Source organism: Nomia melanderi, chromosome 8 (genome assembly GCF_051020985.1).
Source record: "Nomia melanderi isolate GNS246 chromosome 8, iyNomMela1, whole genome shotgun sequence".
Taxonomy (NCBI): domain Eukaryota; kingdom Metazoa; phylum Arthropoda; class Insecta; order Hymenoptera; family Halictidae; genus Nomia; species Nomia melanderi.
The window spans coordinates 5519359-5542815 of record NC_135006.1 but is presented as its reverse complement, the minus strand read 5'-3'; the positions used below and the strand labels follow the sequence as shown (position 1 = coordinate 5542815).

The window sequence follows — 23457 nt, the reverse complement described above, 5'->3', positions numbered from 1 at the left end:
TAGATAACGATTGACGTTGGCATTCATTATTTAGGGGGCCGATCCCAGTGTGTTTCTTGGTAGATTGACAGAATCGCTAAGATGGCTGATATTAAAGAATCTCCGCCGCTTTTCGATACAAATGAAACAAAAGTTGACGATTTGGATGATGACGACGAGGATATTTTCGCGTCGGCTGTACAAGTACGTTTTATAATATTGTTAAATATACACATCAAAATTGTATGACTTAAGCATCACTTCCAAAATACATTTGTTTTTATAATCAGTATAGTGCATATCTAATCATTATCACGGACAATTAACTAAAATGAAGATCGTTTTAACTTTGTTTTAAAATTTCTTTAAGTACTGTTATATTACATGGTATAATTTAAATATAGGATCAGAGTCAGCTAGAAGATTCATCTCCCTACAATGGGATTTCAACAATTCCAGCAGAATTACCAAAGTTAACTTTACGAGATGCACCTGAAGAAAATTCATTTTCATCTGTGTCAAGTCCTGCACCAGGGCCTTTAAGCCCACCATTGGGGCCAATGGGTAGTGACATAGGTGATCTTCATGACGTTCCTATAAACGATAATTCAGACATTCTACCAACAAATATTATCCAGAATCAATCAGTGGATGAGGTATATGTTTAATTATTAAGTTGAATTATTATTGTTCATGTAGAATTAAGAAATGTAGAATTTTATAATGTTATTTTTGTGTATAGGTATCAGCAGATTCATCCGATGTATTTCTAAAAATTACAGTAACTTCTCCTCAGAAAATTGGAGATGGCATGGGTGCTTATGTCGCTTATAAAGTTGAAACCAAAACAAATATGCCAATATTTAGAAAGCGAAATTTCAGCGTTATTAGGCGCTTTAGCGACTTTCTAGGTCTTCATGATAAGTTGACAGATAAATACCTTCGAAATGGCAGAATAATTCCTCCTGCTCCAGAAAAGAGTGTTATCGGTATGAACATTAAATTTTTCTAAATTTATATATTTACATTTTGCGTGTATTTTATACTATTTACATGAATTTCTTAATTAGGGACAACTAAGATTAAAATGTCAGGTGACAAGAGTCAAGAACAAAATTCCAGTTCCACAGAGTTTATTGAGAAACGTAGAGCAGCTCTTGAAAGATATTTAAATAGAACTGCAGCTCATCCAGTGCTCAGCGTTGATCCCGATTTTAGAGAATTTTTGGAAGCAGGTATATTGTGTAATATAAAATACAATGTCCTTAAAAGAAATTATATCACTAAATTTATATATTTTTAAACAGACATGGAATTACCAAAAGCTACCAATACATCTGCGCTTAGCGGTAAAGGAGTAATGAGACTCTTTAACAAAGTTGGAGAAACCGTTAACAAAATAACTTATAAAATGGATGAAACTGATAAAGTAAATATTAGAAAATCTAATTTTATATAATCTTATGCAGAAAGTATATACTAAGATAGGATTATTGGTTTATTTATTTTATAGTGGTTTGAAGAAAAAACATCACAAATTGATTCCCTTGATATACAATTACGTGCATTACATTCTGCTGTTGATACCTTAAATAATCAGAGAAGAGAGTTAGCAACGTGTACTGGTGCAACAGCAAGATCTATTGCAGTACTTGGTCATGGAGAACCAGGTGCATCTTTGGGAAGGGCATTAGCTCAACTGGCTGAGACTTTAGAAAAAATAGAAGTGATTAGAAAAGCACAAAGTAATAGTGATCTCTATCAATTCGGAGAAATGTTAAGGGATTATGTTGCTCTTATTGGAGCAATAAAAGTTAGTAGTTAACTTATGTTTAAATTTATTATTTTTTGCTTACATTAATGTCATGTAATGTTGTTAATTTTAGGATGTGTTCCACGAACGAGTAAAAGTTTTTCAAAATTGGCAACATGCTCAAATGGTATTAAATAAAAAACGAGAGCAGAAAGCGAGATTAGAACAGTCTGGTAGAACTGATAAAACAAGTCAAGCTGCTACCGAAGTTATTGAGTGGGAAGCAAAAGTTGATAGAGGACAAGAAGAATTTGACAATATTTCGAAAATGATTAAAAAAGAGGTAGACCGATTTGAGTTAGGAAGAGTAGAGGATTTTAAAAAGCAGTTAACAGAATATTTAGAATCCATGTTGCTATATCAAAATCAAATTATTAAATTTTGGGAGAGCTTTTTGCCTGAAGCTCGAGCAGTTGCATGAACATTCCTGAAATTATTCTAAAATGTTTTTTTTCTTTAATATAACAATAAGAAAACTTTGCTGTAAACATTTGTTTTCATACGTGTTGGAGTAAATTTCTGAATGATAAATAATACTTGTACAATGCATATATAATTTATTAACATGCATTACAAGAAAAATATTCGCATTGTAGAATCAAGAAAATGACTGTATATGCGAATAAATGGAAGTTTTATGTACAATAATTTTGGAATACTGCCAGTGCTTTCACAAATTTGAAAATAACAAAAATATAGTATATTTCATTCGAATTTTTACAAATTCATTTATGCTAATTATCTTTCGAGACATCATGCGTTTATCATCTTATTATTAGCTCATATTAGAAGTATTCAACGTAGAATACGGTTTGTTAAAAACGTTTTACATAATAATAAAAATGAATCAAGATTGTATAAATAGAAAGCATTAAATAACTATTTGTTGAAACAAAGTTTAATGATATAATTGACGTTATATATTAAATTTATGATTTTCATATTTTCTTATAATAGTAAATAAGTATTTTAATTAAACTTTTGTTAAGTTCAATACATTAATACTATATATTACTATAAACGTATGGTATAAAAACATATTTTTTTACTTGTTATATAATAATTATGGTCTATAATAAAATTAAATAGGTACATACATGTATCCTTTTTTTATTTAACAAAAATATCTTGTTAAAATGTAGAAAATGTAGAAAATATAAGTTTTGTAGAGGGAAAGTTTAATTACAAACTTTTTCCATGAATTATATAAAACAGAAAACTATTTCCACACCAATACTTTATTGCAAAATTTTCAAATAAATGTTACTTATTAATAAAAAAAGTATTCAAACATACTGTATAATTTCATTAAAAAAGCTCCAAAAATTGTTTATATTTTTAATAATAAATATAATATAAATGAATATTACTTATTAATAAAAGATGTATTTAAAAATACTGTATAATTTCATTAAAATAGCTCCAGAAGTTGTTGTTTATAGTTTATATTTGTTTATATAATTATTATTACCTATAATACGTATTAGGGGTGTCGAACTGAAAGATCGCGAGTTCTAGGGTCTTTCCCCTCATGGAAAGTTACTCTCTCCATACTTACTTTCACCTGTTTATATTAAATACTACATAGAGCTGCTCACGTACACAGTCTCAAGCAGCTCCTGGAGTAGGAGTGGTAGGGAAACTGCTGATCCAGCCGAATTATATATGTTAATATAAAATAATTTATGTTCAATAAATAAAATGTTCTTTTTAATATTTTTCAACATACAGTTTGCAGTACATTATATGAGATAGTCGTTTCATTTTTATACTGTTGTATAGAAATGATCCAATCGAATCTTTTATTAAGTTGGTCACTATGATCTTAGTGTATGGAAGTGACATAGTGTCACACAAACGTATCGACCCTTTCATGTGTGCCATGCAACGTGTCAGTGGTGATGAATTAAATTAGGTTATCAATTATTTACTCTAGTTAATTGTCATCGACAATTAACAAAATTCGTGGATGAATTTCATTCTTGTTTATACCAGTGTTTTGCATACGTGGCAACATTTGCAACCAATCAGAAAACACAAGTTTTGATAGGCGTGGCTTCGAACACGTATACTTGCTTGTACGTCCGGCCGCCATAATTCTTGAGAAGAAATCGTTGTGCGTGAATTCTTGTCGTGATTCTCTGTAGCAAACATAGTACGTTGTTCATTTTACATTCCTTAGTGGAAGCTATTTGCTGAAAATAATTTTACTGAACTACGTAAGTCCAAGGAATTCTTTAATTTCATTGATTTTGTAGAATGTTAATTCAATACAAATCATTTTGCCGGTTCTACCTATACGTGATTTAACGTGGAGGAATTCGGCTCATCTCCGGTGATTGTGTCGATGATCCGATTGTCATCCATATGTCATTTTCATAATAATTTTCTTTTAAATTTTCGTCTATTAAATTATTCTACTATAGTTCATTTTATGGTATTACATTACATATAAGTTTTAGGAATGTATAAGAACATTTTCTAAAATGAAATTCCTTAATAGTGTGAAATTAATTAATAATATTTGTTTCAATCAATTAAAATACATTACATACATCAATTAAAATACAAAGTAACAGTAACAGATAATATTACACTTAGTTGTGGTATTTAAGAAAAAACAATTGAGTTTAGAAATTGGACTTATTCCAAGCTTATTGTGAATAAGTTATGATAAGAACTATGTAATATATTAAGAGGAAAAAAGTTATATGTATCACAATATTCAGTGTTTTTATAACAAAGTAATACAACTTTAAGATATATATTACATGTTTATTACTTATATATGTAAAATAATAAAAATACTTTATTTTTACAGATAGATATTGATAAAATGGATGTCCAAACTGGATTGGTATATGTAGCAGTAGTAGTTATTTCAGCAGCAGTTATTGTTTTAGTATCAATGTTTGGTATAAAAGAAAAATCTTACGAAGAAGCGATAGCTGAACAGAGAAAACTACCTGATGATCTTTTGTTAAGTATGTAAGACTATATCATTTAATTGTATTGTGAAAAGGTTTATTTAAAAGTTATACATTTCGTAGTATTTATTAGACATATTTATTTCTTTTGAATAGCTTTTTTTAAATTTACAACATTGGATTAGTCAATGAAAATGTTTATAATTAATGAATTGGCTGATATTTAATTATTATTTACTTTTAGGTAAAAAAGATAAAAGTAAAGAAAAGAAACATAAAAATAAGGCAGGAAAGAAAGTAAAAGAGAAGAAAGAAGAAAAAGAGGAAAAGGATGATAAGGAGGAAAAAACGGAACATGTTCAATTTGAGGAGAATCCTCAAATATTGCCTTTAGAACCATTACTACGGGTAAGGACATGCATTATATTTTATTATATATAAAATTTCCTTGAATTCATAAATTTTATATACAAATATATATATGGCATTATATATTTTCTGATATATATGAATAATATATGTTATATGTTACTTATATACATATATTATGCATATACATCAGAAAATATATAATGCCATTCAAAATTATTTATTATAATTAAAATTAAAAATGAAGTTACATTTTAAATAAAATACACTATGTTATTTTATTTGAATTAGAATAAAAGTATCAGCAAGTTGGTTTTGTTTATTGATTATTGAAATTAAAGGTAATTTTATTTATTTTTTACTATTAAAGACAAAGGTAAACAATTCTAAGAAAAGTCATTTACAATTACTCAAATTGTGTTCTATAATAATTTTTGTAATATATTCGAATATTAAATATTAAGTTGTATTGTTTAATCTTGGTTTAAGTGTATCATTGCTGCATTAAGCAGTTAGAAACAAAAAAAAACTCTTCTTACTTTTGAAACACTTATTGCATGTTAAATATTTCTATGTTAATAGTCACATAAACATTGAAAAACACACATTTGCTTTTTTGTCCTCGTGTTTTTATACGTTTTAAGCATGAAACATGGTGTACTCATGTATTGTATGTCATATACTCATACTCCTGATCCTCGATTTACACGGACCTTTTTTACGCAAGTCTCTTTTACGCGGTAAATTAGAACACTATTTACACAGTAGTTTTTATGCGCGATCTGAATTTAGTAACACCGAATAACATGTACTTTTGTTTTCTGAAATACCATTATTATTATTCCTTTTGTTTGGTTACATGAAATAAATATGTATTTCTAAAACATATATAGCTTTCCTTTCCAATATTTTGTTTTCTTTTGTACTGCAAACTACGTGATTTTCATTCGCGTAAAACAAATCCAGATGGAACAGATTTTTGCGTAAATAGAAGCTCAGGTGTATGCAACTTAAGATCTTTCTATTCACAAAGTATCACCTTCTTCTATGCATATCACACTTTCAAAGGACTGATCATAATATTTTGATATAACATTTTAATATTGTACGGCAATTATTTTTCCATACATAATTAATATATTATTTCATTTAAACTAATATGCTTACTAATTATAAAATAATATTTATCTCTATAAGTATTGAACTTTTTAAAGTAAATAAAAAAGCTATGTTTTTGTTCTTTGTTATTAATAATGGCACTATTATTTTGCTTATATTTACAATTATTGTGTTCCTTTTACAAATATAAATTAAAATAACTATGCACTCCTATATCAATGTAAGATCCTGATTAATAATGTTTTCCCTTGTTTAATCTGCAAAAGCTGCATAAATGCTCTTTGTAATAATTTTATGTACATTATATTTAAATGGACATTTTGATTTTATCAAGAAGAAATTTTTAAATTATGTTTATTAAATATAAATGTAAACTTTTGTTATTCTGTGATCTTCAATTGCTGGAATATATCTAATATTAGCCTATTTTTTAAGGTTTTATAATTCTTTTTTTATGACAACATTATATTAGATAAAATTGTATTACTTTTTGAATACATTTGTTATAATTGAAATAATGCCTTGGTAAGTTTATTAAACGTATTTTTAGTATTAAATGTAGTAATTAGCATGTCTATGTAAAAAAGTGAATACTTTATGTGTAACCTCAATAAACACTTCCTAAATGTAGGGGCAAAGAGATTTTACTAATCATTAAAGAGAATAAAAATAAGAGTTAAAGAATGATAAAATAAGTTAAATAAAGTAAAAGTTTCCTTTTTTTTGTACAGGCTACTGATAAACAGTTCTAGAACCTCAAGATTATTTTCTATAAATAACTGTTCCACAATTATAATATTATCTTACATTTACTTCTACTTTATCATTTCCATTAAAACTACCTAAAGTAACAAAAAAGTTATAATATTTAATTTATTTAGGAGATGCTTGGAAATTTTTTTTATTATTTTATTCGAACAATTATTGTTCAACAGTTAATTAGTAATAAAAAATGCAAAGAATATTTTATACATTAAAAGCAGTGGCTTTATCAATTTCAGGTATTTATGTTTGCCAGTACGTCAAAGTAAATACAGTTTTAAGGTGAAAAGCAAATAAGTTATACTTCTGCATAAATTAAATGAAAAATTTTAGATCTTATCATGTTTCTATTTCTAGTATTTTTACTTTCTTCTTATTAGTTAACCCTCTAACCACTGGCAAATTTTTGATTTTTCGGTATGAAATCGTGGGCCAGTTTTACTTGTTATGCAAATGCGTCGTAAAAATGAGATAAAAACTAACTAACTGACGGGACAGATGATAACTAACAATAGCTTGATAAAATATTCAAGAGAGGTTAAAACTCAATTGAGCAGAAATATTTTACAAAATGTTTAAAACGCGAGTTTCACGTTGCTCGTGGTTGGAGGGTTAATATTTAGACATATTAGAAAAATTTGATGTCCATTTCAATGTAATGTTAGGTCGCAGGTACATTGCTGTAAACGAGCAATGTTCTTTTTATCGTTTTTACTCCTTTTAATACATGGGAAAAACATTTTATTTATACATTGGAATCATAGGAGGGTAGCAAAGGAAATAAGAAGAAAGGCAAGTCTGAAAAGGTAAAACCAATTCTTGTAAATAAAGATGAGCCATTGGTTATTGTGACTGAATTAAGTCCTTCACAACCCCTCTTGGCAGAGGCTAATCATTTTGACCTCATTCATCCAAAGGACGACCTCGAACTCATACGGAGTCACAGTGTGAGTGAATTGCTTTTGGTAGAATATTTTACCTCATTCGCATTTCATTCACTTTTTATATTTTACATTGCTGCTGCTTCTATACAAAAGTCACAACTTTAAGTAGTATTAACACTTACTTAGTATTATTGAGGCATTTGTCAAATTTTATATACAACTTAATTCTTTGGACTAATAGATATTTTAACTTACTAAAATAATTGGGAATTGAAAATTTGTACGTCATTACTAATTTATTTTCCTTTCCTAAGAGTTTTGTTTCTTATATGGGTATTTTATGGTTTTATTTTTTTACTTTATATTGTATATTTATAACAATTAATTTAATATACAATTTTGTTAGTGTGTATTTAATTGTTACACGTTTCTATGGAAGATTTAAATATTTTATACATACATGTTTCAATGTTCATTTATCAAACAGAAGGAAAATTTACAACAAATCAATCAATCTGAACCAGTTTTAAATAAGTCTCCGAAAGAAACTCCGACAAAGACGAAGAAAAATGTAAAAGATTCGGTGAGAAAGAAGGATGAAAATATTAAAGAAGAGAAGAAAGAGGAAAAGAAAGAAACTGCTGTAAATATTAATGCACAACCACTTGTTAATAAAGAGGCTTTAAAAGAAACAAAAGAACATAAGGAAGCTCCTATTAAAGATGCAAAGGAAGTAGTAAAAGAATCTGTACCTATTCAATCTTCAAATAAAGAATCTAAAAAGACAAAGAAGAAGAATGATATCCTAGCCCAAATTGGTAAGTTACTTTATAAATTGTTTTACTGAATAAATTAAATTTTGAAATTAATTATTTTTTGATAGTTTTTGTCTAAAAAAATTAGCTTCAAATGTTCATAAAAATTAAATAATTGAGATATCGAAAGATACATTAAAGCAGATTCTTCAGAAATGCTTTGGAATGTAGTTGAGGTAGAATCAGTTCCCCTTCCCTCTTTACAGGTCAATGTCTATACTGTCAAGGTCATTATCTTGTAAGGATAACCATTAGATTCTTTATAAATTATTTAAAAAATATAAAACTTCTTTATGTGCACGTTTTTCTAATTGATGATTTTTGCAATTGCATTATAATTCACATAAGAAGTAAAATATATGCAATTAAAGAATACTTTATTGACTGTATCCATATTGGCATTTTATAAACCTTTTATTCCAAAATGAATTTTAGTATTACTTTTCTTATTGTATATAACAATATTCTCTATTCTAAATAATATTTTTTATTTTTTAGGAGGAGATAAAGATGCTGTTAATGTGTCTCTTTTAATGCCTTTAGTTCAGAAGGCGGAACTTAGCCGGTCTGAAATTCAAATACTAATCGATCAACTTTTAAATAAACAGCTAGATAACCCATCGGAACATTCAGAATGGACAGAAGGTCGTGCAGACCCTGTTATTAAATTGAAGAAACAATTAGCAGAAAAAGAAAAGGCTCTTGCCGATGAACACGAAGCTAATATCGCTTTTCAAAATAAACTAAAAGAATTACGAACTGAACTGAACTCTGAAAGATCTAGGTTGTCAGCTAATGTGAGACAGTTAGAAGAAGCATTAAACGTTAAGGTCACAGAAACTCAAACATTACATACACGCATGCAACACATTTTGGAAAGTCATGCCGCTGAAAAACAAGGATTTACTCGACAAATTGAACAGTTACAAACTAAAGTAAACGAGAATACTGCGATTATTCACAAAATGCAAGAGGATCAGGGACAGACTCAAGGCCATCTGCAACAAGAATTGATAGCGCAAAGGAAGCAAATGGAAGTACAGTTTGCGCAAATGCGTGAAAATGAAAATGCATTGAAAGCACAAATAGCTCAGAAACATGTTGAAGTTCAGGAATTACAAAATGAATTACAAGCGACTTGTGAGAGTAGTACTGCAGAGATAGAAATGTTACGACAACAATTAGGACTTATGCAAGGTCAGTTGATACATTCAGAAGGACAGTTACAACATTTTAAGGAAGCTGGTGATAGATTGCAAGATGTTGCTAGACAACTTGAGGTAGGGAAGTATAACGTATATTATTTTCTTATACCCTATACATATACTTTTTACTTCTTTACCTCACTTAGTAATTGATTAATAGAATATATTTATTTATTTATATAGGAGGCCCATCGTGCTCATACCGAATTAGATCATATGCTAAAAAGTTCTCATCTCCATGAACAAGAACTGCAAGAACAAGTATACTCGTTACAAGATGAATTAAATGCTGCGAAAGCAGAGGCTGACGAAGCTTCTATATTACAGGCTGAATTACATAACACTCAGGCTGAACTAGCGAAAATAAAATCAGACTTATCAGTCTCTATGAATGAAGCGAAATCTGAAGCAGCTGAAATTACAGCTCTTAAAGTGACATTAGCAAATAAAGAAGAAGAATTGAAAAAATCACAAGACGAACTTAACAATGTTCGAATTGAAGCAAAACAGTCGATAGAAAATGTAGCACAACTGGAGGCACAATTAGATACTACACACAAAGAATTGAATACAATAAAAACTGAATCCGAAAGGACAACAGAAAATTTATCGCTCTATCAAAGTGACATAGAAAAATTGAAAGAAGAGTTAAAACAAACACAAACTGAATTAGAAAATACTCGCGCGGAACTTACACCTGCAAACGAAAAAGCCCATATGGTAAAATTATTAACAACCGAGGTAGATAGGTTACAAAGCACAGAGAAAAAATTAAATGAAACACAGTTATTAGTTACACGATGGCAAGAAGAAAATGACAGACTCTCCGCACAGGTATTATTTTTATGAAACAGGCAAACATTTTAATCGTATTCATTTAACATACATGTAACTGTTATTTTAGCTCGCGAATTTCACAGAATTGCAAAAGCAATTTAAACAATTACAAGAAGAAAATGAATCACTAACATCCAAATTAGCAGCAATTACCGAACGATCGATTCCAGAAGACCGAGAAAATGGAATCGATGACAATGTTCAAAAGAATGTAGAATACGTAGAACATGCTAATCTGTATGTATACGTATATAGTATAAGTATAAAATTTACAATTTAATTTGCAGAATTTCATGAATACATTTTTTTTATAAGGTTGGCCCAAAAGGAAAGTCAACTAAATGCCTTAAAGACAGATATTTCCCACTTAGTTGATGTTCTACAGGCACAAAAGTCGAAAAATAATGTGAGTTACAGTGAATCCTTAAACAAATTCATAATTTTAAAAAAGTCTTATATTAGTCTTAAATCGGTTTAAAAATCTGTCTATGTAGTATAATTTCAATTGCTTTCGTTGCTTTACCAACCATATTTATATTGTAATTCTAAAGAATTAGTTGTCTGAACATTTTGTATTTGTTTTTGCATCAAGTAATATGGCTCTCAGGCTATAATACACTGATTACGTTTTTATGGTTGGAACAGGAGTTGCGTATGAAAAACTGGAAAGTGATGAATGCTCTTTCTGCTGCTGAATCACGTGTTAAATTTAGTAATGGGAACAACTTTGATGTAAGTCCATATTTTATCGAGTTTAGTTCATTCTTTCCAAATTTGTTCTTAATTTCTTTTTTGTTTTTCGTACCATTACATCTTGTATTAAAATTCAACGAATGATAATTTTTAAATGACCTTAGCGATTGATATATTAAAATGCATTTATTTTATATGTTTAACGAAATTTAAAAGCTTATACATGATTTTATATATTGTTAGGAGGCTGCACAAAAAGTAAAAATGGAACAAGAAGAATTAACAAAAGCATTCTTACTAAGGATATTCCCAGAAATTAAAGTATCTGAAAAATCACATGATCAGTGGCTCAAAGCTTTTGAAGAAGAAGTGAAAACAGTTTTGATTGAATTAAGGAAAAAGAATATAGACGATAAACCCTCAGATTTAGAGAAACAAAATAAAAACCTACAGGATTTGGTCTCGCATTATAAACAAATCATTGATGATACAGTAAGTGAAATATTTTGTGCAGTTGTGATATTGTTATATTTATTATATATTTATAAAATATTTGCTTCACTTACAGGAAGGTATGCTTAATAAGCTTCAAAGTCATGTCGAATCAGAAGAAACAAAGTGGGAATCTCAACTTCGGCAAAAAGAAACAGAAGTTACAAGTCTTAGGGTTGAGGTAAATAAACTTGTGAAAAAGTTAAATATGAATTCAGTGATAAATTTCAAGCGTATTATTAAAAACTAAGAAACAATTTGATAAAAGAATAAAAAATGTATTCATTTGTATACAGTTACAAAATAAAGTAGAAGAGTTGGAAACCAGGTTAAAAGATGCTGAATCTCTTAAAGAACAGGCCAATGCTGATTTATTAGCTCTTAGATCTACATCAAAATCAGTTTCTAGTGAAGGAAATACTCGTGATTTAATAGTGTTAGAAAAGCTGCAAGAGGTAAATAATTTTTTTAATTAAATTCTACTTAACAAAAGAATATGAAATAAATTTTACCCGTTCTTTTAAATATTCTTGATATAGGAGAAAGAACGTTTGTTAGAAGATCTTCAATTAGAATGTCATAAAAGGGCAACATTACATACAGAAGTAATTAATTTACGTTCTCTGGTTGCACAACTTCAGCAAGAAGTATTACAAATGAAGGTATACAATTTCTTTTTTAATTTTTTAAATTAATGTGATGTTGATAAATAAAATGTTTGGATATCATAAAGATTATTTCACGTTTTTTCATTCTAGAATGAAGTTAGTGGTGGTTGCAGCAGTTCTGAACAGTAAATGCAAAATGGATCACCGACATCTGAGTGTTCTAATTCTGAGGTTAGTATACATTAACTTTGAACATTTCATAAGTGTCTTCATTGATTTTTGTCCAGTGCCTTTTATATAAAAGTTTATAAAGCTTATATTATAGCTGTAATGAGAAACATTAGGGCTATAATACGAAATTATGAAAATCTAATTTCACTGCGTGTAATACTTGTATAATAATAATCGTTTATATAGACATTATTTCATAAAAGTCAGTTGAACTCTATAGGCATTTATATTCATTTATATTCGTATAAAGAAAAATTTGATTATCTTTTCTCAATTATAATATGGAACCTGCTTAAACATCAGTGGCCTATTTTTATTGTATGTATTTGTCTTTTACGAAATATTATCTATTAAGAACTTATTATGTTTGTTAGATGCGTGTTAATATAATCAGACTAATAAATTAATGGGGAGTGCATAATAATAACATTAAATACAGTTAAATTTTATTACATTTTATTTGATTAATATTAGCAGCAGAGGAGTTCGAGGTCTTTATGTTTCAATTTCATTATAATGTTTGTCAGATTTTATAATAAATGCAAATCTGAATGTGGTATTATAGTTGATTTCCGTATTTGATGTTTCAATTAACAGTTGATGTCTTTATTTTCCTGATTAGTATTGATGCAAGTTATTCAGTAATACCATATTCATTTCCTACTTCATAATTTTATATGATTAGAGAATGTCTATAATTCTTTAATCATATATCATATAAATGATCTACACAGGGATTATTTTACTCATATTATCATTAGTAACGAATATTGCCATTTTATACGTGGCTTCATGTTTGGAAAAGTAACAATTCAAACCATAGTAGATGTAAATATCGAAGAAATTTAATTTGTTTATTTAAAAATCAATAACATGCTATAGTTGTATATGTATTTAACAGTTTGATGTAGCTAGTAATTTATTTGATACAAGTAAAACCTTTTCCCTTAAGTTTTCATTCAGAAATAATAATCTTTTATTTGTCACTTTCCTAATCATGAAGAAATTTTATGCAACATATATTATTTCGAAATATATTTCAAAAAACTATGTAAATTATTTTAATAATATATAAGGACAAAGTTTTCATCAGATAATTTATATCAACAATATTATTGATAAATATAAATAATAAACAACATTTTTTATTATTTCTGAAACGACGATTTCACAAATTTTTCTATTATTCTATCGTAAAAATTTGAAAAATTGTCGTTGTATACTATAATATACAAAGAGATAAATAATAATAATAATAATATATCTGAATAGCAGCTACCACTAATAGCACATACTCTGATAGTTGCATTAGAAAATATTTTTCTCAAAAATGCAGAGTTTGCAAATTGTTCCATAATCAAGTCTGTTAATTTAGTTCATTCTCGACAAGAAATTGACAGCAGACTCTTTTCTACAAAATACTCCTCCAAATCTTGTCATATGACGAATAACAACACAGGCTAGCTGGAATCCATTGATGAACCAGCAGCATAAAAAGCACAAGAAAAGGAGGAAGGTAAACTTCAAAGTTATGAAAGAAGGAAAACAAAATATTATTGGCTCGATTACCATATAGTCGCACTTAACTTAGTTTTATGTTCTTTTAGTTTAATTAAAACAAATTAGCTATTTTTTCTAATGTAAGCAAAACACTTATCTTTTCACAAATATATTCAATGTTATACACTCTTACAAAGTGATAAAGTTATTTATCATAAGTTTTCAGTTTATAATAACAAAAATTGTTATGAACATTATTTTCATTTACAAGTTCTTAATATAGCATGGGTTATATGAGACAATAACAATTCCTTGTTAGAAGTCCTTATATCATCTAATATTATATTTAAATAGTTTATTTTAAGGAAGCAGGATTACATGGTGCATATATATTTTATTAATTTAATACAATCATATGTTTACACGTCATAATATCACATGAAAAGTCTATTTAATTTTTTACTAAAAAGTAATGTACATGAATGTGAATTGTATTTATTTGTACATACATATTGTCTCTAAATTATTACTTCATGTAAGTAATAATTATAATAAATTGAAAATGAGATTTGAAATGGCAGTATTTGCAGGGTTGATTAGATTTTTTTACGTTTATGTATTTAATTTGTTTATAATGTTTAAAGAATCAGGAAGAGAATTACACAATGTATAAAATAATTGGTTATATGAGGTTTATATGATAAAACGTATTATATCTCACGCATTTTGTACACTTATCTATCTATATTATTTTACTTATTTATTATTTTCATTTTAGTAAACAAACGTATGAATAATGTGTGTATTGCATGTGTTGTATTTTTTATGTATTGCAGAAAGCATCTAATTTTATGCAGTTACAACTTTATTGAGGGCAAGAAGGAAAAATTTTTAATTCGTAATTTTACCATAGGAAATTTGTACTACAGTAACGTACATATACCTTTGTCCCAGTGTTTGTTTCATAACAGAAATGGCATATTCTACATTATTTTCTAATAGCTGTTATTGCGACGCAGAAGCAATTCGTCATAACTCTTCGATAAATATGAAACTTTGCTTTGACATACAAAATCTCGTGCTAAACGGTGAATAACAATGCTGTTGTTTTGATTGTTCTGACAGTCCACTAAAAAACCCATGGCAAAACGACGCAGATTCGCAGGTATGCAAATAAAGATATGCAATTGTGGAATTTCTCTTTCTTTTAAAAACGGTTTATGTCAGATCTCACTAAAAAAGTTTATTTTATGATATTCATTTATGTTACACATTTTACTGTAGTGACATTCGTATTTTAATAAGCACTATTTTATCATTTGCTTATATATACATATAATTAATAGCAATTTTTTATCTAAAACAATCAACATTTAGTTTTCCTTTCAAGCTTATCTTGAGAATGGATAGAAGTGTCTTAAATTATAAATTCATACTAGTAAACGAAAAAATTATATACTAATAATACTGATCTTATTATACCTAATGACCATACTAAAATATAACATCAAGATTATATAAAATTAAACTGATACATTTAAATAGTATCATTTAATTACTTATATTCAGTAATATTTCTGTTATATGTTTAAAAATTTTGTTTAATGAAATTGAAAAATGTATTAAATCATTCAGACATATATATATATATATATATATAAGTTATAATATGTTAATATCTATGTAAATAAAAGTATAGGTGTACCTAAATATTATATTGCACTTGTAAATATTATATTTTAAGAATTTAATAATATTTTAAACATTTATCTTTCACACTAAATATGTGTCTTTCAAAATATGTTGCACAATGTTGTGTAGTACATTTTGAATGTCTTGCATCTTATAATTATTTATTAATAATAAACGAATTTTATATAACTTCACACAATCATTCTGTCTTTTTAATCTCTGTTTTAATTATTAATTCAAATTCGTACTATATATTGTTGTATATGCCAGAAAAGAATACAGTAATGTATTTATTACGTAATTTTAATGTGTATTCATAATACATGGATAAAGAAGAAGTTAAATAATTTTCTTATGTTTGTTATTCACTTAAAAAAGTGCAATGTTCTTTATATTGATATAGAAATGTTTGTATAATAATTAAAGATATAATATTGGCAGTGTAGAAAGAAGTGGTATTGAAGTATAAGTATCGAACAACATACATAGTAATATATGGATCAGTATTTACAAAAATAAATACTGGGATAAAGGTGACATTATAAATAAATTGTGCTTTTTCTTTTTAGTGAATTCCATGATCGTTCATTAACAGTTCCTTATAATTGTTATCTTATTTTATTTATGCATTGTATTGCTTTTATATATTTTAATTAATTTTGTTTACAGATAGTACACACGTTGTTGGATGTAACATAGTATATTGTTTTAGCAGCTGCAATAAATTTAGTAAGCTCTATGGTCATATAACAAATTGTATCTAGCATGACTGTATTATACTATTAACTTTATGCTGTTTGTACTTTTATAGACCTTCCTCTTATTTATAGTTAGATATTACAGTACAAAATCAATAAAATTTGTTTAAACAAAGACATAATAAAATTTCCTATAAACTAAAACAGCATAAATATTTTATATAATATGCTTTACAATTTATTTGCTTATATATTTGTTTTACTTATAGTAACATACATATATATTTGTCATCTTCACGTATGTAATTAATAACAAAATTTTAATATTGATTATGTGTGGTGATGGATTTCATTCAAGATAATTTTAATATTGTGTGCTAATTTATTAACTAATATTTACTTTGATTTTTCATTTCTAAGGAATGTATGTTTAAACAAAGTAAATGTTTTATTTATATTAATATAAATAAGCACGCAAAAAATTAGACGCATACGTGATATTACTTGTCCAACAGATACAGCTTCAAAATTAATTTCTTTTATGAGATAAATGTGAAATTTGATAAATATTAATTATGTTATTATATCATTAAAATTAATTGCTAATCAACTTAGAGAAATAAAGTATGCTGTGTGTACTTGTTGATAGAAGTGTTAAGAGATAAAAATTTTGATTTTTAATTACGCAGATTTTTTTTAAGTATAAGTCACATTGATAAATTTCATCAATACATTTTTCAGGGTGGTTAAGGAAAAAAATGACTTCAAAGATCGATCTGCGTTAACACGGTGCGAAAGCAGGTGATTCAGAAAGGAAATACAAGCATAATTGCATATGCTCCCATGTTACATAAAACATGTGTGGTAAACTTTGCTACTGAGAAGACTAATATAATGATAAAAATATGAATAACGTTTCTTATAAAAAGAGTAACATATTTTATTATATGGAAAAAATATAAATAATGAAATCCTGTAGTTATAAAACTGAGAAATATTGACTTTGACGTTTATCATACTACTAACACAACTCAATAAACACTGATAGGCATACCTTAAGAATGATTAAAATGATACATTGTAAATTGCAGTACAGTAATTTTTACTATTTAAATATTGTTTTCGTTTTATGAAATATGTTCAGATGCCTATAATTACCTTTAGCATCTCTTTATAGTGTTTTATTTAAGAATCATTTAAATATATTAAATCATTAACAACGTGAAGTGTACGTTAAAAAAACGCACGATACTCAAACTATGAATGGGAAAACATATACTTTTATGTATATTGTATGCTTTTATGTAATTGTTTTTTAATGAGTAGCGGACACCAGATTTTTAGATGATTTTCATATTGTTAATACATTTGTATACAAAGCTGAAATCTTTAATGAAATTATGTGCAATAAACAAGTATGATCGTGTGTTCACCCGTATTGAAAGAAATATTGTAGTGTGTTTAGTAGGTGGCTCTTAAAGGGAATTTTAAATTTATAAAGAATTATTGTGTTTATGGAATCACAAGAAAAACTAATCATGCACAAGTACAGTAAAGACATCAAATTTGTTCAAAACACATGTGAGCAGGTTCAAATATAAGGAAGTAAACAAAGTAGAGCGAATTATACATAATTGGGCATTTCAAAGAGCGTTTATTAAAAATTTTATGTTAGTTTATTTTTAAATCAATTATAATTTTTATTATAATCATGCAATACAAAATATCAAGCAGATAATTAAAAATACTCTATTTATAATATATTAAATACTTATTTCGTAAATTACATCTGTTTCATTTATTTTACAAAACCGTGTATGTTTAGTTACACACCGTACTTACTTGTACTTTATATTTAGAAAAATAGTAATAGTTAATAAAATATTTGTTTTATTTGACGTTAAATATTGAGCGAGTTTAAGTCACAACTTATACGTACAATTGATTATAATTTATTTAATCACATTTTCAGAATCAAATAATGTGGTCATTGATGTTTGCAACTTTTATACAGTTACTTTTGTTTTTCTTCGACGATATAATAAATGAAGAGATAATTATACAAAAACATTTGGTGTTCATATTTTTATTTATATGTTATTCACTTACATCAAGAAATTAAATACACTCTTAATTACTATGTAATAGCATGGATTGCAAAATATTGTGTATATGGACACAAATAGTTGAAATAAACGGAATTTTTCTAGACTAAAAATGTTAATGATTGATCTATTCAGAAAATTAGTATTTTTATATAGTTACTGTAATATAAATGAAAGAAATATATATATAAATAAAAGTTTCGAAAATGGTATTGTTAAATTATATCCCAATTATTATTTTTTTAATTTTATGTTAAATTTGATAAAATTTATGATGGGAAAACATTTTTGAAGACAAGCTCATTCTAAACAGAACTATGTTTAAATTGTAGATTGATGTGTATATAAAATCTCTGAAATATTAACTATAACTATAAGAAACTAAATGTGAAAATTTTAACATTGTCAAACCAAGCCGGTATCGTACGCAAAGGAAAATTTAAAATTAATAAAAATATGTAGTGGATACTTTTCTTAAAAAACTATTTATTCAATATAAGTTTTACAGATTATAAAAATCTTCTAAAATATATTACATTAACATTTTTAATGTTCAAGGTGCGAATCCCTGAATGTTACAATGTTACTTAATTCAACATTGTTTGCAAAAATCCTAAAATATAACTACCTAAATCTTCATCCTGATTTGTCCATGAAACATATACACTTTTTTGATCATCTTCATCACCTTCTACTTTCACTAAAACTGATTCAACAGATATTGATCCATCGGTTAATTGAACTGTCCAGCCTGATAATCTTTCTTTCAAGGGTTGTAATAATTTTAAAGTTGTTGAATGTGCTGGACCAGGATCTCTTACTTGCACGGTAGACGTAAATCGTACTACATGTTTCATTATACCGGCTGCTTTTGTTACCTTTAATAGAAAAAGTTATTTTTAGTAAACAATTTATTCACCACTTATAAACATAAGTACCTCATCTGCATCTACGAGACATGCTCCATCCTCGCGTAACATTAAAATACTATGAAGTAATCTTCGTCGTTTAGGATCTGGTGGTAAAGCAGAATAACGTTTTGCTTCTGTTTTTAATAATGCTAAAGAAGCATCAACTGGAACTTTAGAAATAGTTGTTATAATACAAGTTTCTCCATTTGCAGGATTATAACAATTAATTCCAAATTCTTGTTTAATTTTTTCTTTCAAAAATTCCATTTTAGCAAATTCACCATGTACTAACATGACATTTTTAGGGTCGCAATATTGTATTAACTGCATAATGCCCTTTGCGTCAGCATGTGCAGAAAAGGACATATATTCAACAGACATTTTTATTTCAACTATCTGTCGATTTTCAAATTCAATTCTTCTAGAACCATTTAAGACTTTGTGTCCAACAGTTCCTTGTACACAGAAACCAGGCATAATAACCATATTTGCTTCATTTGGAGCCCATTTTTTAAAAATTTGTAAAGATAATCCAGCATGCAACATTCCTGGAGTAGCAAATACTACCATAGCCCCAGGATTATCGATATATGCTTTATCAAATGGTTTTATATGTTTAAATTCAAACATGTTTCTTTGTACAAAAGTTTTCTTAATTTTTTGGTTAGTCCATGTGATAAACATTTTGTAATAATTATTAGCTTTCTCAGTTAATCCTAGAGCAAAATAAACAGGAACTTTTAAATTCATTCTTTCCCAATATGTTTCTAATAATATACAAAGTTCTTGTGCACGTCCAAGAGCAAATACAGGTATTAATACTTTTCCACCTCTATCAATGCATTCATGAACCTATAAAAGCAATTTTGTAAATTTCTGATTATATTTAATGTAATATATAATTATTTATAATGACATACCTTTTTTAAGAAGTCTCTTTCCCTGCATCTTTTAGAGTCTCTGATAGTTGTTGCATATGTTGATTCTGATATTAACAAATCTGGTCTGCATTTGTCTATCCATGCAGCACCCAAATGTCTATCAGGAGTCATATTGTAATCTCCAGTGTATACAATAGATTGTGAACCAACACGAACCCAAAACATTGCAGCGCCAAGTACATGTCCTGCATAATATGCTTTTATTTCTAACTCTGAATCGACCATGACAGACTGATGTAATGTAACAGCGATTACTTTTTTCATACAATCTTTTATCATTTGCGATGTGAAAAAATTACTTTCTCCTTTGCGTTCTACAGCAACTTTTCTCATATCTTCAAGTAATATAGGAGCAATGGCCTTTGTTGGATGTGTCATATAAATTGGACCAGTGTAACCTACCTGTATACAACACCATGTATTAAAATTTAATATTTGAATAAAATGTGCATAATGCACGCATTTGATATTACCATTTCTGTAAAATATGGTAGAGCACCACAGTGATCTAAATGAAAGTGTGAAATAATAACACAATCAATATAATTAGTTGCCGGGCCTTCTGGGACTATGTATGAAAAATCTGGAAATCGTCTTTCATCATTGAATCCCATATGCATGCCACAGTCTAACATAATATTTTTTCCACCCATGGACACAAGGATGCAGCTTCTTCCAACATCCTGGCCAGCTCCCAAAGGGGTAACTTTAATATCCGGCATTTTTCTGAATCATACAGTAATTAAAATAATATAATTACTTCGTTTAATTACAAGATACGTTATTAAAGTAATAACGTCTTTTAATGATGATCGAAATTAAGTTCACAGAAAGAAAGAAAATTTATAAAATTTCAACAAAAGTCGTAATAAATTGATTCGAAACACAAAGAATTAACCTTCACTGTAAATCCCTTCGTTTAATCAACGATTGGTTTAACCCATGTTTTATCACGGGTAGTTATTATATAAATAATTTTTTATTTAGTTTTCATTTTTCTATCATCGAAGGTAACTGATTTAAAACGTTAATCTTATTTGCATTATATTATTGACACCTATCTTCCAGCGTTTAACAGTGAACATAACCTTTCTTTGTAGAACTAAAGGTGCATTCAAAATTGCATTAAAAAAAGAGCGGATTCCACTAAGAAATTTTCAACAACTGTGTGATAATTATTGTATAATTACATTTTATTTAACTGTACAAATGAATGAAATTTCATACGGTTTTATCAAAAAACGAAATTCATTTTCCGATTAATTAATCCAATTATTCACGAGAAGAAACTTTTTTTTTTAAATGTTTTGCGCTAGTACCTAAAATACAGAAGCCTATTATAAATTTCAAGTCGTTCCGTAGGTCTTGATATGTACTATCAGTCGTCTTATTCGACGAATATTTAAAGTAACCAATTTTTTTCTTTTTACATGGCTTGATTATGGGGTCAAGCATGCAACTACCGAATACGTACCTATTTCGACTTAAATGAATCGGGAAAACGTAAGCTATCAGGAGAAAGGTAACAACGTAGTCTGATTCACATTTCCAATACTTTATTCATATAATTTCGTAGTTATGGCATTATCTCTATGTATTTACATGTCTCCGATTTTTTTTCCAAGAGATTTCGTAATGCGTCACTGTGCACGCACCATATATGTATATTAATCACTTACGTGCGCGCGCGAGTTGCTTTGATTTAAGTTGTAAAAGGTATCGTCGTCGTGCTTCGTTTACCCTCACTCCCTTTCTTATTAATTTCCCCCTTAAATTTATGATTCACTTTTTCGCTCTCGTTTCTTTCACTCCGTGTCCTGTAAAACGTTCGTCGCTGCGCTAAATGAAAAGAAACTTGCGGATGCGTGGGATCGTATGTCGTGACGGCGTCGTAGATTCGCGCGGTACAAATCGGAAAATACTAACGAAACAGGACAAGAGGCATCGTCTGACGTGTAAAAAATCTATATGCACCATTGTACACTACGCTCGTGTTACATTGCGCTCGTGTTCGTCCCGACTTATCGTAAGTCAAACAACTGACTCGAGTTGCGTTGAAGGACTGACTCGCCACTCTTTCTCTCTTTTTGTCTTTCTGTCTCTCGCTCGCGCTCTCTCTCTCTCTCTCTCTCTCTCTCTCTCTCTCTCTCTCTCTCTCTCTCTCTCTCTCTCTCTCGCTCTCTCTCGCTCTCTCTCTCTCGCTCTCTCTCTCTCTCTCCCCCTTCTCTGTTTCTCTATTTCGATATAAGAAAATGTATACATTCCACGTATACGCAAAAATATACACAGTATGTTCATGGTGCGTTATCATCATTCTCCAATCAAGTTTTTCTTGCAAATGAGCCCAGAGAATGTACATGAAAACAATAAAAATAGTTCTACCATGATGAAGAATAAATTTCTCGTGAACCATATCCAACAATACGAATACATGCGTCTACAATGATTCTTGCCGTTTACAACAGAGGGGTTAAGACACAAGCGGTAAGAATTATTTCAAACAACGTGTACAACGTTTAACATTTCAAACTTGGTAGTTAATATGTTCTTTTCTTCTACATGATAAACAGGGATTTATATAAGTCGTTAATGATTATATTAAATCTTATATATCATACAAATATTTGATAAATAAAAAGAAAATAGGAAAATAAACATCGTTAAAAATTTTTGTACGATCATACTTTATTTATGAGTAGCTCGGATAAATTTAAAGAAATTATTTTCCGTTTTTAAGCGGTCTAAATGAAGCATCACTTTCTGTGAATACACATGGAAAATTCAATATTATACTGTCAACATAAAAAAAAGTAATAAATAATTGAACTTTTTCTTCCTAACACCATTTACAAGAAAGGTGTTCGGGAATAGCGACG

The 23457-nt window shown here is 28.0% G+C and overlaps 3 protein-coding genes across 12 annotated transcripts; 2 read left to right on the top strand and 1 right to left on the bottom strand.

The window, feature by feature from the left end:
* The first annotated feature begins 33 nt into the window (after nt 1-33).
* On the top strand, nt 34-2983 carry Snx1 (sorting nexin 1). Its single transcript, XM_031975726.2, has 7 exons — nt 34-183; nt 384-635; nt 722-968; nt 1050-1214; nt 1287-1408; nt 1493-1792; nt 1866-2983. The coding sequence occupies exons 1-7, from the start codon at nt 82-84 to the stop codon at nt 2211-2213; spliced, it is 1536 nt and encodes a 511-aa protein (XP_031831586.1). The 5' UTR covers nt 34-81; the 3' UTR covers nt 2214-2983.
* Nucleotides 2984-3594: 611 nt separating this feature from the next.
* LOC116426511 (uncharacterized) lies at nt 3595-19073 on the top strand. 6 transcript variants are annotated; one of them, XR_012999219.1, is made up of 18 exons: nt 3595-4011; nt 4614-4776; nt 4964-5127; nt 7734-7916; nt 8341-8671; nt 9167-9948; nt 10057-10707; nt 10778-10947; nt 11026-11116; nt 11356-11442; nt 11647-11895; nt 11972-12076; nt 12192-12350; nt 12435-12557; nt 12654-12734; nt 15360-15399; nt 16596-16655; nt 17366-18850. XR_012999219.1 is itself a non-coding variant. In XM_031975545.2 (16 exons), exons 2-15 carry the CDS (start codon nt 4629-4631, stop codon nt 12690-12692), a joined length of 3282 nt encoding a protein of 1093 aa, XP_031831405.1. In that variant the 5' UTR covers nt 3595-4011; nt 4614-4628; the 3' UTR covers nt 12693-12734; nt 17366-18849. The 6 variants fall into 6 exon arrangements, 2 of the variants coding, with proteins under 2 accessions (XP_031831405.1, XP_031831406.1); XR_012999220.1 differs by lacking the exons at nt 15360-15399; nt 16596-16655 and adding an exon at nt 13212-14250 and having other exon boundaries at nt 17366-19073; XR_004234928.2 differs by lacking the exon at nt 15360-15399.
* A 122-nt stretch (nt 19074-19195) lies between these two features.
* Nucleotides 19196-22712, bottom strand: IntS11 (integrator complex subunit 11). Of its 5 annotated transcripts, none has more exons than XM_031975550.2 (5): nt 22261-22712; nt 21055-21307; nt 20561-20983; nt 19668-20492; nt 19196-19607 (listed from the first exon to the last, which is right to left on the bottom strand). In XM_031975550.2, exons 2-5 carry the CDS (start codon nt 21301-21303, stop codon nt 19317-19319), a joined length of 1788 nt encoding a protein of 595 aa, XP_031831410.1. In that variant the 5' UTR covers nt 21304-21307; nt 22261-22712; the 3' UTR covers nt 19196-19316. The 5 variants fall into 5 exon arrangements, with proteins under 5 accessions (XP_031831410.1, XP_031831409.1, XP_031831411.1 ...); XM_031975549.2 differs by lacking the exon at nt 22261-22712 and adding an exon at nt 22056-22254; XM_031975551.2 differs by lacking the exon at nt 22261-22712 and adding an exon at nt 21901-22049.
* Nucleotides 22713-23457: the final 745 nt, after the last annotated feature.